A 19,141-nucleotide genomic window follows, 5' to 3' on the forward strand; every position below is an offset into this window, starting at 1 on the left:
CACACCTGATATTTGAAGAGACAGACAAATTGTAGAGCAAAAACTTAACCCAATAAAAAAAACTTCCAATTAGAACGGGTCCCATCCTGGGCATGTGTGTGTGGTTGCTGAGCTTGGGGAACAAACAGCATAAGACGGGACTGGGTCCAACTCCTTACCTTTGATTGTTAGGATGACTGCCCCAATGACCATAATCAGTGTCTGCAATGCATCCGTGTAGATGACAGCAGTCAGGCCACCTATGGGGAAAGGGTCAAATGCTCAGCTAGACCCTCTGGCCCCAGCGGGTAGGGAGAGACTCAGGTCAACAAAGGACAGTTGATTATGAATGAATGGGAGCCAGTCAGTTACTTTGGGGGAAGAGAGGGCAGCTGGGCATCACCCACATTCCCTCCCTCCAGGTGGAGTCATCTCTCCTCAGCTTGGCATCCAGTGCCTTCCATGCTCTGACTTGGCCCTAAACTCGCCAGCTTCATTTTCTAATTCTCCATCTTCTTTCCTTCCCATGTCCCCAATTCCAATCAAGCAGGACTTCTCTTTGAATGTGCCCCCTATTTCTCCTTCTTTGTGTCTTTGCTCGTGGTGTTCTGCTCTCACACTGCTCTTATCTTAAAGCCTCATGACAAGCCCGAGAGTAAAGTACTACTGGCATTATTTTCCCCATTTTATAGATGAGGAAACTGGGTAAGTGACTCATCCATGGTCATGCATTTATGAACTAATAGAGGTGGCCAAAATTCAAAGCCAATCATTCCTGATTCCAAGTCCAATACTCTGTTAGAAAATATATTGGACAGCAGACAAGAGTGCCAGGTCTGGAATCAGGAGGATTTCAGATCTGGCCTTGGACCCTTCTTAGCTATGTGATCTTGGACAAATCACTTAACCCAAATGACCTACACCCTACTGCTCTTCTGCCTTAGAATAGCTACTTAGTATTGATTCTAAGACAGAAAGTAAGGATTTTTTTTTTAAAGAGAAGAAAATATATTGGACCTTTTGTATGGGAGCACCATATTTATTTCAGACAAGGTTGGATGTAAACCTACTTACAAAGGGTAGGAACCAAGTCAGGGGCTACGCTTTCCTGAACCAAGTCCCCAACCAAGCATTCCCGGCATCCTCCTCCTGGTTACACTGGAGAATGGGAGATGGGGAAAGGGGAAAGGAAGGCTTGAAGAAGTGGGAACACTGGGTTGGATGAGGATCTGTGGCATGGGAAGAAAGGGTGCCTTGAAGCAGATCCACAATCTGTTTTGTTCCACCCCTTCCTTACCTGCAATGGTATAAAATGCAGTGATCACCAACACCAAGCCAGTAGACAGGTAAAAATTCCAGCCCAGACAGATTTGCACAAAGATGGCCCCAGCATACAAGTCCAGCTGGAGGTAGGATAATGGTTAGTCAATTAATTTGCATTTATTAAACACCTTCTGTGCCAGATGATGTGCTATGTTCTGAGGATTAAAAAAAAAAGGCAAAGAGCTCTCAAGGAGCTCATTGTCTAATGGAAAGATAATATACCAACAGCTATGTATAAGTAACATATATACAGGATAAATTGAGGAAAGGCACTAAAATAACTTTAAAAAATGTGATCATATAACCACAACAGAAACACACCGGTCATGTTCCAGGGCTTAGAGCATATAATACAGGGCAAACTGAAGCAAGGAGGCGTGAAGTCTAGGGTAACTAATCTGTACTAACAGTATGGGAGAAAAAGTCGACTAAATCCTGTAATTTTTAAATTAAAAAAAAATAGATATTTCTATAGCACTTTAAGTTTTGCAAAACTTTTTACAAATATTACATCATTTAATCCACCTCACAACCCCTGCATTGTTATTCCCATTTTATGAATTAGGAAACTAGGGCTTCATGAGAGGTTAAGTGACTTGCTCAGGGCTACAGAGCTAGTAAGTTTCTGAGGCAGGATTTGAATTCAGATTCTTCCTGATTCCATGTCCAGCCCTCCATCCACTGGGGCTTCCTATTTGCTGCTAATAAATGTTTAATACTTTCAAGTGTCATAGGGGAATATACATAAGACTGGGAGTTAAAAGACCTGAGAAACAAATGAATCTGCAAACATGTATATGCTAAGGATACAAAGACAAAAAAAAACAACCCCCGCCCCCAAAAAACAAACCAACTAATAGTCCTTGCCCTGGAGGAGCTTACATTCTTTTCTGGGAAGTTCACTTTCCTTCTCTAGATCTCAGTGTCCTCATCTGTAAAATGTAGTAGTTGGCCTAGATGATCTCTAAGGACCTTCCCAGCACTAATAATTTGATGATTCACTCAGTTCACTCTGGGACAGGGCTTCCATTGGCCCCACTCCTTTTGGAAGATCTGAGAGGCAGTACAGTATGGGAGAGAGAGGACTGAATTTAGAGGGTCCTAGAAACCTAGAATCTCAGTGCTGAAGGAATATCTAAGGTTCTATGGTCCAACCTCTATGTAAATAAGAATCCCTTTTGTTGTTGTTCAGTCATTCAGTCATGTCTAACTTTCTTGGCAAAGATACTAGATAGTTTGCCATTTCCTTCTCCAGGCTCATGTTATAGATGAGAAAACTGAGGCAAACAAGGTTAAGTGATTTTCCCAGGGTCCCACAACTAGTAAGTGTCTGAGGTTGGAGTTGAATTCAGGAAGTTGGGATTTCCTGATTCCAGGCCCCATGCTTTACCCATTACACCACTTAGCTGCCCAGGAAAGAGTACGTGAAGATTATTACCTTCCTCATCCTGACCAATACATCTTTCTTCACATTTAATTTTTTTTGGTTGCTACATCACACTGCTGACCCATAATGAATTTGTAATGTGCCAAGACCTCCAAGTTTTTTGAAGACAAACTGTGGTCTAGCCATGTCTCCCATCCCAATACTTGTGAAATCAGTTAGACCTAGGTCCAAAACCAGACTTCAACGTTCATTAGCTGTGTGACCTTTAGAAAACTACCTGGCATCTCTGATTCTCAATTTACTAATCTGCAAAATGATCATTATCATTTATTTATTATTTCACAAGATTGTCATGAGGAAGTGCTTTATAAAAGCAATTTAAGGATGTGAGCTGTAAGTAAATTTGTCAAAACTGGACAAGTCAGTCTAGAGAAGAAGGATGAGGCACCTCATTTAGACTTTGGGAACTAAGAGCTTGTGATGATAACTCTATAAGTCAGATAAGGCCCAGTAGCAAAACTTAGACAAGTAGAATCACAAATTCTAACAAACATTTAAAAAACAATTAATTCCAATTACTAGCTGAATATAGATGAAAATAGCTGAAGATAGAATTCTATCCAATTTCTTTTATAATACAAATATCTGTCAGGAAGAAGAAAAAAACCAAAACAGAAAGAAAACTATAGACCCATGTTGGTGAACCTATGACACATATGCCGGAGGGGGCTGCTCCCTTCCCTCTTATTACACACACCTGAGGCCATTTCTCCCATGACCTGCCCCTTTGCCCAGCAGCCCAATGGAAGTGCTTCCTTCCTCCCCTGTCTGGGGCAAGGCAGGGGTCTCACATGTGGTGTGAGGGTTGCAGTTTGGGCACGCAGTCTCTAAAAGGTTCGCCATCACTGTTATAGACCAATCTCCCTAATGAATATTGATGCACAAAATTTAAATAAAGACTAGGAAGGAGATTATAACAATATGTTACAAGGATCATATACCAACACCAGGTAGGTTTTATGCCAGGAATGCAAGGACAGTTCAATATTAGGACAATTATCAGCATAAGTGACCATATCAATAACAAAATGAACAGAAACTATATGATTATCTCAATAGATGCAGAAAAAGTTTTGACAAAATATAACACTCATTCCTATTAAAAATGCCAGAGAATGTTGGGAAAAATGGAATATGCCTTAAAATATCAGCAAGCATTATCTGTAATGGAGATAAGCTAGAAGCCTTCCCAATAAGATCAGGAGTGAAGCATAGATGCCTATTAATATCACTACCATTCAATATTGTACTAGAAATGCTAGTTTAGCAATGAGAAGAAGAAACAGAAGGAAATAGAATAGTCAATGAGGAAATAAATCTATCAATCTTTGCAGATGGTATGATGGTATACTTAGAAGAGAATCCTAGAGAATCAACCGAACTACTAACTGAAACAATGAACAACTTTAGCAATTGCAGAATATAAAATAAACCCATGTACATCATCAACTTTTCTCTACACTACCAATAAAGTCCAAAAGCAAGAGAGAGAAAGACAAATCCCCTTTAAAATAATTCTAGACAACATAAAATCTACTTGCTAAGACAAATCCAGGAACTATATGACTACATCAACAAACACTTTTCACACAAATGAAGTCATATCTAAACAATTAGAAAAACATTAGTTGCTCATGTTTGACTGAACCAATATAATAAAAATGACCAACACCTCACACCATATACCAAGATAAAGTAAAAATGGAAACATGATTTAGAAGTAAAAGAGCAAAACCATAAGCAAATAAGCAGAACAGAAGATATTTTACTTGTCAGAACTATGAATAAGGGAAGAATTTATGATCAAACAAGACAAAGAGAACATTGTGAGGTATAAAACAGATAATTTTGACTATGTTAAATTAAAAGTTTTTTGCATGAACAAAATCAGTGCTACTAAGATTGGAAGAGAAACAAAAAACTGGTAAAAAATTTATAGCAAATGTCTCTGACAAGGGCTTCTTTTCTCAAATATATAGAGAACTGAGTCAATTTATAAGAATACAAGTCATTCCTTGATTAAAAATGGTCAAAGAATAACGGGCAGTTCTCAGATGAAGAAATTAAAACTAGCTTTTGTTTTATGAAAAAATGCTCCAAATCACTATTAGAGAAATATAAATTAAAGCAATTCTGAGGCACCACCGCACAACTATCAGACTAGCCAATATGACAAAAAGGGAAGATGATAAATGTTGGAGGAGATGTAGGAAACCTGGAACATTTTTGGTGGAACTGTGAATTGATGCAATCATTCTGGAAAGCAATTTGGAACCATGTCCAAAGGTCCATAATGCTGTTGAATATCCTTTGACCCAGCAATACTACTACCATGTCTCAAAGAGATCAGAGATAAGTGGAAAAGACCTACTTATACAAATATAATTGTAGCAGCTTTTTGTGGTGGCAAAGAACTGGAAATTAAAGGCATGTCCATCAACTGGGAAATGGCTGAACAAGTATATGATTGTAATGGAATACTATTATGCTATAAGAAATGATGCACAGGACAAAAAAACCTGAAAACTGAAGTGATAAAAAGTGAAGTGAGCAGAACCTCCTGGTTTCTTCTGAATATTGTACACGGTAATAGCAAGAATGTCTGATGATCATCTGTGAATGACTTAAATATTATCAGCAATGCAAGGATCCAGGACAACCTCAAGGGACTCAGGAAAAAACAGGCTATCTCTCACCCTAGAAAGAAGTGATGGAGTCAGTGCAGATTGAAGCAATCTATTTTTAACTTTATTTCCTTCTTTAGTTTTTTCTTATATAAACAATGTCTTCTTTCACAACATGACATGAAACATATATTGCATGATAGCACATGTATAAACTATATCATATTACATGCCATCTTGGGAAGGGGGATGAGAAGAAGGAAGGGAGAGAACATGGATCACAAAATGTCAGAAATGATTTTTAAAAATTGTATCTTGTGTTAATTGGGAAAATATAATAAAATAAATTTTAAAATAAGATAGACAAGAAAACCATGGTCCATTACACCCAAGTTCTCGTTTTATCCTGACTGTATCCAGTCTTGGACATAGCACTGAAAAATCATCTAGTCTCTGGTTTATATTGACCCCACCCAGAGTTTACTTTGGGAGAAATCACCGAAGTTTTAGGTTTCCACAGATGTGGCTAAAAAGGTCTCCAGCTCCCATGCAAGTATTCAGGGTAACAAACATTTCCAGGGACTGGACAGCTCACAGAAAATGAAGGAGTCACAAAGGACTCACCTGAACCCACAAACAAAGAAGAAAAAACCTAAAGGACTCACATAATAATCCACAAACAATACAATTCTCCCTCTCCAGTGGATCCCACTTTTTCACAGAGTCGTAAAGTTCTTCAGATTCAATATCACCAACGTTCAGCCCTCTGATAACTTCGGAGGGTCTTCTCTTCCCCTAACAACAATCATGCTGCTCAACAAATTCCCCTTCTTTGGAGAGATTTGATCCCCAAACTCTTGAATTTGAGGTTACTCATAAGGCAATTCTGAGCCTGATGTTCTCCAGGAAATCTTCCTTCTCTGGTTAGGAGGCTAGATTTCTGAATTTTGCTGCCTAGGAAATCGCTTCTCCTTTGTCTAGGAAGAAGGCAAATTAGGGACAAACTCTACTAAACTCTACTAAACTCTACTCTCATGTTAAGGGGGCAAGCATATTTCTTACTTTGCCTTACCTATTTCAAAGCTACAATTAAATGGCTCCTGGGAAGGAGGAAGATTAACTCTCATCATCACCACCTGGTATTACAGGAAAAAGGTGCCTCCTCACAGCAGCAGCCTTTATGAAACATGGTTTGGTAATTTAAATCTCTAAGTTTGTTTGTTTTTTAAAGGGATTTATCTAGAATAGAAGTGTAAGTGGAAGGGAAAAGGCCAAAGGCAATGTCAACTCCCTTTTGTAGGCCAGCACAAAGATCTGTCTCCTCCCCAAAAAGTGTCCTCCCAAGTGTCTAAGCCAACCAATTCATCTTGGGGCCAGCCCACATCAGTTAAATCCATTCTCCAGGAAGCTCCAAGCAGCACCTTCCAACCCAAATGGTTCATTCTGGGTCAGCTGTAGTCTTGGAGACCTAATTAGCAGGTGTCTTTTGTCCTCCCCACAAGGTGCTGGTGAACATATATACACATTCCATAGAGAGATGCTTTCTTAGAAGTCCTTGACAAAGAATCACTACCCCATCAGTTCAAGTTTGATTGGATAACTGTCCTGATCAGTCCACACACAATTTGGATTTTGCACTGCTCACATCACTCTTCCTGAAGCAATCTCAGGCATTCATGGGGAGCTACCTGATCTTTTCCTTCCTCCAACTTAGAAGCACATTTTGGTGAAACTCACTTCACAGTGCCCACTCAATCTGGGGACCTCCCTTTCTTATCATCAGTACAAAGTCATGATCATCAAATAATGTCATCATTACAGACCTCAATTCAGCTCTCTCTATACAAATCAGAGGGGACTTTCTAAGCCAAGAACCAGCACAAACTTGATGACTAGAATCATAATATTTTAGTGTAGGAAGGGACCTGAGAAGTGAGTCCCTCTAACTTCCTATTCTGTATAGTATGGTGTACTGGGCAGAATGTTGGACTTGGAGTGAGGAGGGATCTAGATTTAAATTCTGTTTCTGAAATTTCCTAGCTATTCGACCCTAGGTAAACTATTTAATCTCTCTGAGCTTTGGTTTTGGCATGTATAAAAGAAAAATAGTAATATATTCACTACCTAGAGCACAGGCAAGTGCTTTTTAAACCTTAAAGCTAAAAAAAAAATTATTACAAAAGACTCCTTCCCCGCATATCCCAGAGAAGTGGTTATCCAATTTCTGTTTGAAAAACTTGTCAATGAGGGAGAATTTCTCAAGGCAAGGAATTCTCCTTTGGACAGGTCTAATTGTTAAAAAAAAAAAAAAAAAAAAAGTGGTATTGGTTTTTCCCTCTGCTTTCTTCCTTACTATCCCTTATCTGATCTTATCTGATCAGATGTTGAATTGAGTCAGTTCTATCTCCATACCATCTCTCATATCGGTCCCCATCCTCCTGGATAATCCCCCTGGGGTTCAGATTGTCATCACTTCTCTCTGCTACTATTACAATAACTTCCTCCTTGATTTTTTCTGCCTCAGGCATCTCCAAACCATCATCCACATAACTGCCAAAGTGACATTCCTAAAGGACAGTTTTGACCATATTATTTCCTTATTCAAAAAGGTCCACGTGTTCCCTATTGCCTCCAGGATCAAATATTTGTTTGGCAATTAAAATCCTTCAGAGGTATTATTCATAGATTCTATAACGCAGCAAAATCAGACTATTTGTTGGCCCTCACCGAAAACATTCCACCTCAAACCTCTGTTCCCTTAAACGAACCTGTGCCGGGAATGCACTCACTCTCTCCTCACCTCTGCTTCTTAAATGCCTTAGAATTCTTTAAAAGGTTAAATGCTACTTCTTATATGAAATGTTTCCTAAAACTCTAAGCTGCTAATAATCCTCATTAGATTGTAAACTCTTGAGGGCAGGGACTATCTTTTGCCTCTTTTACATCCCTAACTCTTAGCACAGTATCTGGCACCAAGCAGACTCTTAAAAAATATTTAATGGAGAAGCTATGTAGTGCAGTGGATAGAGTGCCAGGCCTAGAGTCAAGAGGAAACTGAGTTCAAATCTGGCTTCAGATATTTCCTAGCTGAGTGACTCTGGGCAAATCTCTTTTCCTTATTGCCTCAGTTTCCTCATCTGCAAAATGGGGATGATAATAATAGCGTGTGGATAATAATAATGTGAGGATCAAATGAAAGTGATAATTGTGCAGTGCTTGGCACAGTGTTCAGTACATAGTAAGTGCAATATAAATGCTAACTATCATAATTTTTTAATTGTTGATTGATTGGTGGTGCCTCTTTCCTAAAAAATTAACTTTGTACAAAGTGCTTTTTTTTTTTTTTTTTTTTTTTTACTTTTTTTGTTTCATTTGTTTTTAAATTATGTTATATGTGTACTGTTGCTTTCCCTGAAAGAAGGTAAGCCCCCTTGAGGGCAAAGTCTGTCTTGCTTTTATATTTGTATCCCCAGAACCTACCATACATAATGCAGGATATAGAAGATACTAAGTAAAAGATTGCTGATTGGTTGATTGATTCTACCTGTTGCTCCTGGTTCTTTCTAAGCCAAACAAGCAAAACAAGTTTAATCCTTCTTCCACATGACTGCCGCCCAAATATTTCAAAACAACTATCATGTTGCCCCTGTCTTCTCTTCAAATTAAACATTCTCGGTCCTTTCAAATGACTCATACATGGCATGGTCTCCAGTCTCCACACTGACCCAGGCTGTACTCCTGACATCCTCAGCTTAAGCCCCCCTCCCCCCATTTCAGGTTCCTTTTCTATACTGTCATCCCCCAATAGGATGTAAGTTCCTTGAGGTCAAGGACTACCTTTCTTTTTGCTTTTAAAATTAAAAACAACAACAACAACAACAACAAACCATCGAGTTCTAAATTCTCTCCCTTCCTCCTCTCCCCCTCTTCAAGAAGACAAGCAATTTGATATAGATTATACATGTTTAGTCATGCAAAACATTTCATTTATTAGCCATGCTGCAAAAGAAAACACAAACAACAAAAAAAAAAAAAACAAACAAAAACAAAACCCAAAAAGAGTATGTTTTAATCTGCATTCAAACTATGGATTCTTTCTCTGGAAGGGAATAGCATTTTTCATTATGAGCCTTTTGGAACTGTCTTGGATCTTTGTATTGCTGAGAATAGCTATGTTATTCACACTTGGTCATTGTACAATATCCATGTTACTGTGTACAGTGTTCTCTTATGAACAGGCAGTTTGACCAGGGGAGTACACAATATGACTGTCACTTCCTATATTCTCTGAACATTGTGTTTCTTTTATTGCCTGTGACTATAAGAAAGTCACTTAACTTTTCTGGGCTTCATTTCCTTCTTATGTAAAATGAAGAGTTTAGATTAGATGATCCCTAAGGTTCCTTCCAGCTGCAAATCCTATTATCCTCTTACTTCAATCTCAAACAGCCTTAAGGAGGGGTAACATGGAGCAGCTAGGTGGTGCAGTGGATAGAGCTTCAGTCTGGAAAGTCAGGAAAACTCATCTTCCTGAATTTAAATCCAGCCTCAGAGCTTAATTAGCTATGTGACTTTGGACAAGTCACTTGACTCTTTTTGCCTCAGTTTCCTCATCTGCAAAATGAGCTGAAGAAGGAAATGGCAAACCACTCCAGTATCTTTTCTGACAAAACCCTCAATGGGGTCATAAAGAGTCAGAGAACAAGTGGCAACATGACTTAGTACACTGATGGCAAACCTTTTAGAGACCAAGTGCCCAAACTGCATCCTCATGATGCATGTGAGCCATTCCCTCCCAAGCTGTACCCTCACCCTGCATGTGAGCCACCCCCTTACTCCAGATTGGGTAGGGAGGAAGCTCCCATTGGATGGATGGGCAGGTGATGTGAAAAAAATGTCCTCAGGTGCAGTGGAGAGAGGGAAGGGAGCAGCCCCGCTCCAGCACACATGTCATAGGTTTGCCAACACAGGCTTAGTAGATAGATGATGACCTCAGAGTCAGAAAAACCTGGATTTATGTGCCCCTTCAAGTCCTAGTTCAAGCTGGCTTTATGGCCTGAGGCAGATCACTTAACCTCTCAATGTTCCAGGCAACTCTCTACAAATATAAATTGTAGGCTACCTCCTGATAGGTAAGAAAGGACATTTCCTCCCTGAGAATTCATGAAATCATAAATATAAGCCACCACCACCACCACCACCTCCCTGGAAGTTAACATTAGCTATTTTGTCTGCCTTGTCATATGGTTGATTCATATTGCCCTTAGAGTTCGCTAAACTCTCAGGTCTTTCTCATATCTACTTCCTAGTCGTGTATTAGCATCTTCTCTACTTGACCAATTTATGTGTCATTTATGTTTTTAAACATAGGGATAAGATTATATTTAGTCCTTTTGAAAATTTCATATTATTGGGTTTAGGCTATTGTTGTGGCCTTTTCAGATCCCAGTTCTAATAAAGAGCCTGGTATTCTCTTCTAAATTCAATAGGAAAAGATTTCCTTTGGCAACATCAGCCTACAACTTTGTCATACTACGATGGATTTGCAATTTCATCCTTTGGGGTTTTCTCTTTGAAGACGCATATTGAAACCCATCTATGTGTGCCCATCCTGTGGACTTTTATCTGTGCGCTCCCATCAGTTCACCACGGAGTATTCACCCGCCGTGCTTGGGACCCATCCTTGAGGTCTTGCTGCCCACTCTAGGCTACCCAGGGTGCGGGCAGGCTGAGCATCACTTCTCCCTCGTTCTTACTCCCAATCAGCCTATCTTCTTTTTTCAATCACATAGTTCCTTGATGACATCCTGTAGCAGTCTTTGTTTGCAATGTGTTGCAACCTGTTCATGACCACTAATAATCAACAAACATCTATTAAGTGCCTGCTCTGAGCCGAGGAAAGGGGCTCTAAGGATACAAAGAATGCAACAATCCCTGCTGGAAAGCAATCTGTAGCTTATTGGGGTGGGGAGAGCAACATGTCCATGTGTAATACAGAATGTGTACATGCATGTTTATACACATATGTCTGTAAGTGCATGAAGGTGTGCATGTTTGTATACATACATACACACTTGTATATACAATATAATCCACACATGTGCACATGCACACACATAAACATGCACATGTTTCTGTGTGCCTGCACACACGTATGCATGGGTGACATGTGTATGTATACCCCTGTTTGTGTATGTGTACATATGTAAGCACATGTTTGTGTGCATGTGCATGTATCCACATAAATGATACACAGGTAGCTGCATATATTTGCACCTGTAGAACATACATATGCACACGTGGACATACTTTGTATGCATGTATGTGTACACATGTAGGCACATGTGCACTGTGTGCACACATATAAACATACACATATGCAATGTGTAATTCGAATTTCTGAACCCTAAAACTACTATTCCCAGCACATAATGTGAGAAGGAGAGTGGGGTGCTGGGAATAGTAGTTTTAGGGTACAGAATTTCTAATTACACAATATGCGTGTACATGTGTAATTATATATGCATGCGCTTACTTATACACATAGTTCTATATACATGTATGTGTATGTGTTTGCAATACATGTACCCACACATGATATGCATGTGTGTATACACACAGAACATACACATGTGTCTATGCAAGTTTCTATAGATACACAAACAGTAAATGCAGAGGAATCGTGGAGGGAAGACACTAGCAGTTGGGAGGATCAGGAAAGGGTCTTTGCAGAAAGCGTTCCTTGAAGGGAGAAGGGGAATCTGTGAGGCAGCAGGGAAGAGGACCTTTCCAGGCATGAGGAACAGCCAGTGGAACCCCAGGCAGATGGGAAAGGGAACATGTATTCTGCGAGGAACAAAGAGAAGGCCCATTTGGCTGGACTGTCAGGTGTGGGAAGAGGAGTGATTGAAATTAGGTTGGAAAGGCAGGTTAAGGGTAGGACGTGCAGGGGCTTTAAATCTTAGAGAAGACCCAGAGCCACTGCCGACCATGAGGCATGGAGTGACAAGATTAGATTTTCACTCACAGAAAATCCCTTTGGCGACTCAGGGAGAGACTTGAGGGAGAGAGAACCGTTAGGTGACCATTACTATGGTCAGTGATTCCCAAAGTGGGCGCCACCACCCCCTGGTGGGTGCTGCAGCGATCCAGGAGGGCAGTGATGGCCACAGGTGCATTTATCTTTCCTATTAATTGCTATTAAAATTTAAAAAAAATTAATTTGCAGAGGGCTAAGTAATATTTTTTCTGGAAAGGGGGCAGTAGGCCAAAAAAGTTTGGGAACCACTGATCTAGGCAAAAGGTGACATGGGCTTGAGCTAAGGGGCTCACCACATGTGTATGGAAAAGCCAGAGTCAGTCTAACTGGATTATGGAATGGCTGGAGTGTAGTAATATAGAAGAATAATGGAAACTTGGGAAGGGGTCAGGTTATGAAGGAAGAAAACAAACATTTATTAAGCACCTGCTATGTACCAGACACATGCTAACTGCTTTACCTTAATTACTTTTTATTATCTGATTTGATCCTTACAACAACCCTCAGAGGTAGATGCTGTTATTATCCCCCTTTTTCCAGTGGAAGGGCATGATGAGACAGAGGTTAAGTGACTTGTCCAGGGTCAAACTAGCTAGCAAGTTAACTGAGGTCACATTTGAACACGGATCTTGTTGGCTTTAGGACTAGTACTCTTTCCACTTCACAACCTAGCTACATAGAACATTAGATTTGATGATTAACAATAATTGGCAACTTTGTACTCTTTCCACCTCCCAACCTAGCTACATAGAACATTAGATTTGATGATTAACAATAATTGGCAACTTTGCATTCTTTCCACTCCTGATCGAGTTGCAGAGGACATTAGATTTGACTACTAAAGTGGTAACTTTGAGAAGAGCAGTTTCAGTAGAATGATGAGGTCAGAGTCTAGGCTGAAGAAGGTTTAGAAGAGATTAAGAGGAGAGAAAGTAAAGGTTCTGAATGTAGAAAGCTTTTTCAAAATTAGCTGAGAAACAAAAAGAGAAATATAACTTGAGCAAGGAAGAATGGTAGGATTTAGTGAGAAAATTTTTAAGGAGGAAGAAGGCACAAGTGTGTTTGTAGCTAACAAGGAAGGAACCGGTAGATATTGAGAGAGAAGAGAAAAAGTAAGGATGATAAATGGACAATCAGCTAGAGACAATGGAAGAGGGTAGAGCGAAGAGTATACATAAAGGAATGCCCTTGACAAAGAGAAGGGCCACCACTTCTTCAGAGACTGGAGTGAAGGAGGATTTGGTGGAGAATGTGAGGAAAAGAGAAAGGGAGAAGAGGGAGCTCTTGAGAGATTACTTTCGTTTTTTTCTTCTATGAAATATGAAGCAGAGGTCTTATCTGAGTAGGTGGTGGAAAGATTTGGCATGGGAGGACTGAGGAGGAAATAGGTTTGAAGAGCCACTGTGGTGATTGATTAGGATAGCATATTAATTAGACAGGACTAGAAGGGTGGCATTGCTGCAGTGAGGACATAGTAGAGTCCTCCTAAGGCATAAATTTATAGCAGACCCAGTCAGTGCCGTTTCATGATTTCCAATCGGTCCATTCAGTAGTAAGACTGGGGATTGTGGGAATAATCTAAGCTGAGGTTTTTCCAAGATGTGATGATTGTAGAACAAAGGAAGAAGAGATTTGAGATGCAAGACTCAAGTCCAGGGAGAGACTAGAGCTGGATATAAAGATTTGTAAGATATTTATATAGAGATAATAATTAAATTAATGGGAACTGATGGGACATACCTATTTAAAAAACTTATTGCCAGTTCTCTATAGAGAAGCTAACTATTGGTCATCTAAAGAATAACTTAAAAACAGTGACATTATATATAATTTGTAATCTAATTAAAAATTGAAGAGGAGGCAGCTAAGTAGCATAATGGATAGAGAGCAGTGCCTGAAATCATGAAGGGTAGACTTCAAATTTGCCTCAGATACTTAGTATCTATGTCATCATTGACAAATCACTTAACCCTGGTCACCTCAGTTTCCTCATCTATAAAGTGAGTTGTAGAAGGAAATGGCAGTGTCTTTGCCAAGAAAACCCCAAAATGGGTTATGACAAGTTGGTGACAACTGAAACAGCTTGAACAAGAAGAAGCTGCTTGTATAATATATAACAATTAATTTGGTGATTTGTCTCCTAGAAATTTAACCCTACTACTATGACATATACAAATGATTGTATTTATATTTTTACTTTTCCTATTTTGTTACAATATTTTTTGGAATAGTGTTTCTCTTCTCCTCCATGTTATTCCTTCCATTCTCTTAATCCTCACTAATGACAACCAGGGTAGATTTGTCTTTCAGAAGTATTTAAGAAAAAATCCCAGCTATAAAATCAGTGGAATATTTTTATTGCCTTGATTGTTTGGAGTCTGATGTTATAGATCAAACTAGAAAAAGTAGGTTCTAAAGATGTAAATTCGGTCACGTGGTATATGGTATGACCATTATCTGCCAGGGTTTTTCCCCTAAAAAACAACAAACTTTAGCTCTAGGAAAATTAAAGAGTCCGGTCTATGAGAAATGAATGACCCTTGGCCTTTACTGATATCCCATGACTGTGACAGTCACTACACCCTATAGTAATGACCGGATGTGTTTCTATGTAGAGAAAAGGGGGAGGAGGGGCTGAATGCCTACCTGAACTACTACTGTATCCTTGATGAATATACTTTTCATGCTATGGCAAAGTAAATTTCCTTTTGTAAACTATTACAGGCATCTCATTTTGTTCCAGTCTCAAGCCTGAACTACCAGATGGGATTGTCTCACAACAAAGTATCTTATTATGGGAATTAATCTGCAACAGAAATTGTGTTATTTGAGTAAGCATAATCAGTGAATTAAAACCAAGATTTCTCAATGAAGTAGCTGAACTTACTGAGCACAGCAATCAATTAGGACTCTTAAACGTTGTCTGCCTTGAGCTTTAGATAAAAATATGTTAGGCTAACATTCAATGTTCTTTTTTTAAATTAATTTAATTAAATGATTTAGAATATTTTCCATGGTTACAAGATTCATATTCTTTCCCTCTTCTTTCCCCTCCCCCTCCAGTAGCCAATGAGCAATTTAACTGGGTTTTACATATATCATTGATCAAGACCTATTTCCATATTATTGATATTTGCATTAGGGTGATCATTTAGAGTCTACATCCCCAATCATATCCCCATTCACCCATGTGATCAAGGAAATGTTTTTCTTCTGCATTTCTGCTCCCACAGTTCTTTCTCTGGATGTGGATAGCGTTATTTCTCATAAGTCCCTCAGAAATTGTTGCATTGCTGCTAGTAGAGAAGTCCATTATATTCGATTGTGCCACAGTGTATCAGTCTCTGTGTATAACGTTCTCCTGGTTCTGCTCCTTTCACTTTACATCAGTTCCTGGAGATCATTCCAGTTCACATGGAATTCCTCCAGTTCATTACTCCTTTTAGCACAATAGTATTCCATCACCAACAGATACCACAATTTGTTCAGCCATTCCCCAATAGAAGGGCATCCCCTCATTTTACAATTTTTTGCCATCACAAAGAGCGCAGCTATGAATATTTTTGTATAAGTATTTTTCCTTATTATCTCTTTGGGGTACAGACCCAGCAGTAGTAGGGCAGGCAGTCATTTAAAGCCCTTTGGGCATAGTTCCAAATTGCCTTCTAGAATGGTTGGATCAATTCACAATTCCACCAGCAATTCATTAGTATTCCAATTTTGCCACATTTTCTCCAATATTTATTACTTTCCTTTGCTGTCATATTATTTTTATATAAACCTTACCTTCTGTCTTGGAGCCAATACTCCCATCTCTAGGCCTGGCTCTCAATCCACTGAGCTATCCAGCTGCCCCCGCTTTGCTGTCATATTAGCCAACTTGCTAGGTGTGAGGTGGGACCTTAGAGTTGTTTTGATTTGCATTTCTCTAATTAGGAGGGATTTAGAACACTTTTTCATGCGCTTATTGATAGTTTTGATTTCTGTATCTGAAAACTGCCTATTCATGTCCCTTGCCCATTTATCAGTTGGGGATGGCTTGATATTTTTGTACAATTGATTTAATTACTTACATATTTGAGAAATTAGACCTTTGTCAGAGGTTTTTGTTATAAAGATCTATTCCCAGTTTATTGCTTCCCTTCTGATTTTGGATGAGTTGGTTTTGTTTATACAAAAACGTTTTAATTTAATGTAATCAAAATTATTCATTTTAGGGTTCCTGGTTAAGATGGCAGCAGAGTAAGAAGCAGCTTTTAACCTCTCCTGACCGAAACACACAAAACTCCTCAAGGGGACATAAAAACAAGTCCAGACGAACGGAGGAACCCCACAATAGGGCACAGCGTGGAAGGGACGTGGAATCGAGGCATTTCCATGCTATAAAGGGATGAAACAGCTCTCACTAAATCGCGGGCTGAGCAACCACCCCACCCCCACCCCCTCCACACACAACACCTATAGCGCCGAAGCCAGCTAAAAAGAAATAGAGCAAGTTTGGGGCACCCATCGAGTCATTGGCTGCTCCGGGGCCTGTTCCTGAGAGCAGCAAGATTTAGGACCCCAAAAAGCTAATGAACGCACACAAAATTCTAGCGCGGGAGCAGGGCCCCGAGAGCGGACGCAGGACTCAGAACTCGGGCTCAAAGCACAGGCACCAGTGGAGGCGTGGGTGGAGGCAGACACAGCCACGAGCTAAAGCTCTGAAACCCTGAGTGGGGAACCAGTGCAGATGGGCATATGACTATGGAAGCAGCGCCCTGAGACTTGTAAAGAAACCTCCAGCAGAGGATCAAGCAAGGGGGTCCACCAGGGGGCTTGACCTTGGAAAAAACCAGAACTCAGACCTCAGGAGCCAATAGACCGCGAACAGACCCTGAGCGCAAGGATAAACCTGAGAAGCTGCTGGGCTAATGATGGCTACCCAGACTCAGGAAGTTCAGAAGAGAAAGATTAACAACAAGAAAAAGAAGTCTTTAACACTCGACAACTTTTACACAGAGAAAATCCAGACAACCGAGCAAACAGAGGAGGAGAACAAACAAGCATCCAGACCCTCCTCAAATAAGGAAAACTCCTCACAAGCTATGGAAGAGTTCAAAACTGAGATTTTGAGGAAAATGGAAGAGATCTGGCAAGAAAATAACAGTTTAAAAGGTAGAATCTTGCAATTGGAAAGTGAGGCTCAGAAACCAAATGAACTGATAAGCAAATTGAACAACAGAAATGACCAGATTGAAAAGGAATACCAGAAGATTATAGCCGAAAACCAGAAGATTATAGCCGAAAACTGAAAGATTATAGCTGAAAACCAATCCCTAAAGGCTAGAATTGAGCAATTGGAAGCTAATGATCTCTCAAGACAACAAGAACAAATAAAACAAAGTCAAAAGACTGAAAAAATAGAAGGAAACATGAAATATCTCAATGAGAGAATGACAGACCAAGAAAACCGGTCTAGAAGAGACAATTTGAGAATAATTGGTCTTCCAGAAAAACCAGAAATTAATAGAAACCTGGACTCCATACTAACAAAAATAATCCAGCAAAATTGCCCTGAAGTCCTACAACAAGAGGACAATATAGACATTGAAAGGATCCATAGATCACCCTCTACACTGGACCCAGAAAAGTCAACACCCAGAAATATAATTGCAAAATTCAAGAGTTTCCAAGAAAAAGAAAAAATCTTACAAGAAGCCAGAAAGAAACAATTCAAATATCAAGGAGCACCATTCAGGATCACACAGGATCTGGCAGCCTCCACGCTAAAAGATCGCAAGGCTTGGAATACGATATTCAGAAAGGCAAGAGAGCTGGGCCTGCAACCACGGATCAACTACCCATCAAAATTGACTATATATTTCCAGGGGAAAGTATGGGCATTCAACAAAATTGAAGAATTCCAGGTATTTGCACAGAAAAGACCAGGGCTAAATGGAAAGTTTGATATCCAACCACAAAAATCAAGAGAAACCTGAAAAGGTAAATAAGATACAGAGGGGAAAGAAAGAAAATTTATAATTTTTAAATTTGCCTTTTTAAGGGCCTCAGTGAGATCTAATTATCTGTATTCCTATGTAGAGAAATGTTATGTATAATTCTCTGTAGTGAATTCTATTCACTATTATAATATTCACTATTATAGTAATAAGAAGAATAATTCACAGGGTGAGGGTGGAACACTAAATAATCTAAGATGGCATGGGGGATGGGAAAGAGGGGGTGAATAGCAGGAGACACCAAGAGAAACTTGAGTGAATAAGAAAATAGGATATTCTATTACACACAAAGAGGACATGGGAGGGAGAGGGGACAAATACTATTATAAGAAGGAGAGGAAGAGAGCATTAAGAGGTAATAATCAAACCTTACTCTCAGTGTAATCAACCCGGAGAGGGAAGAGTAGCTATACTATCCATTGGGACATAAAACTCTTATCTAACCCTTTTGAGAAAGTTAGAAGGGATAAACCAAGGGGAGCAGGGGAGTGGGGAGGACAAAAAAAGGGAGGGGAGAAGGAGGAGGGAATTCATAAGGCCTTTAAAAACAAAAAGAGGGGGAAAAATAAGGGAGGGGGTAGAAAAGGAAGTTAATCAAGGGAGGGGATAAGGGATAGCGACTCAATAGCAAACCACTGGTTTAAAAGGAAAAAAAGTATAAGGAAAAAGGGGGTAGCAATGGGGGAGGATTTGAAAATGTCAGCAAATGCACAACTGATGATTATAA

The 19,141-nt window shown here is 39.6% G+C and overlaps 1 protein-coding gene across 4 annotated transcripts in view; it reads right to left on the minus strand.

Annotated features, from left to right (window-relative positions):
* SLC5A10 (solute carrier family 5 member 10) overlaps positions 1–19,141 on the minus strand; it is a 182,577-nt gene that overhangs the window by 119,526 nt on the left and 43,910 nt on the right. For 3 of the 4 annotated variants that reach the window (XM_044661269.1, XM_044661251.1, XM_044661244.1), the window contains exons 6-7: positions 1,277–1,382; positions 159–239 (exon numbers count right to left, since the gene is read on the minus strand). In XM_044661269.1, coding sequence (XP_044517204.1) covers positions 159–239; positions 1,277–1,382 — 187 coding nt within the window. The remainder of the gene's footprint in view (positions 1–158; positions 240–1,276; positions 1,383–19,141) is intronic. The other variant, XM_044661261.1, reaches the window with a different exon arrangement.

Source organism: Gracilinanus agilis, chromosome 1, assembly GCF_016433145.1.
Source record: "Gracilinanus agilis isolate LMUSP501 chromosome 1, AgileGrace, whole genome shotgun sequence".
NCBI classification, from domain to species: domain Eukaryota; kingdom Metazoa; phylum Chordata; class Mammalia; order Didelphimorphia; family Didelphidae; genus Gracilinanus; species Gracilinanus agilis.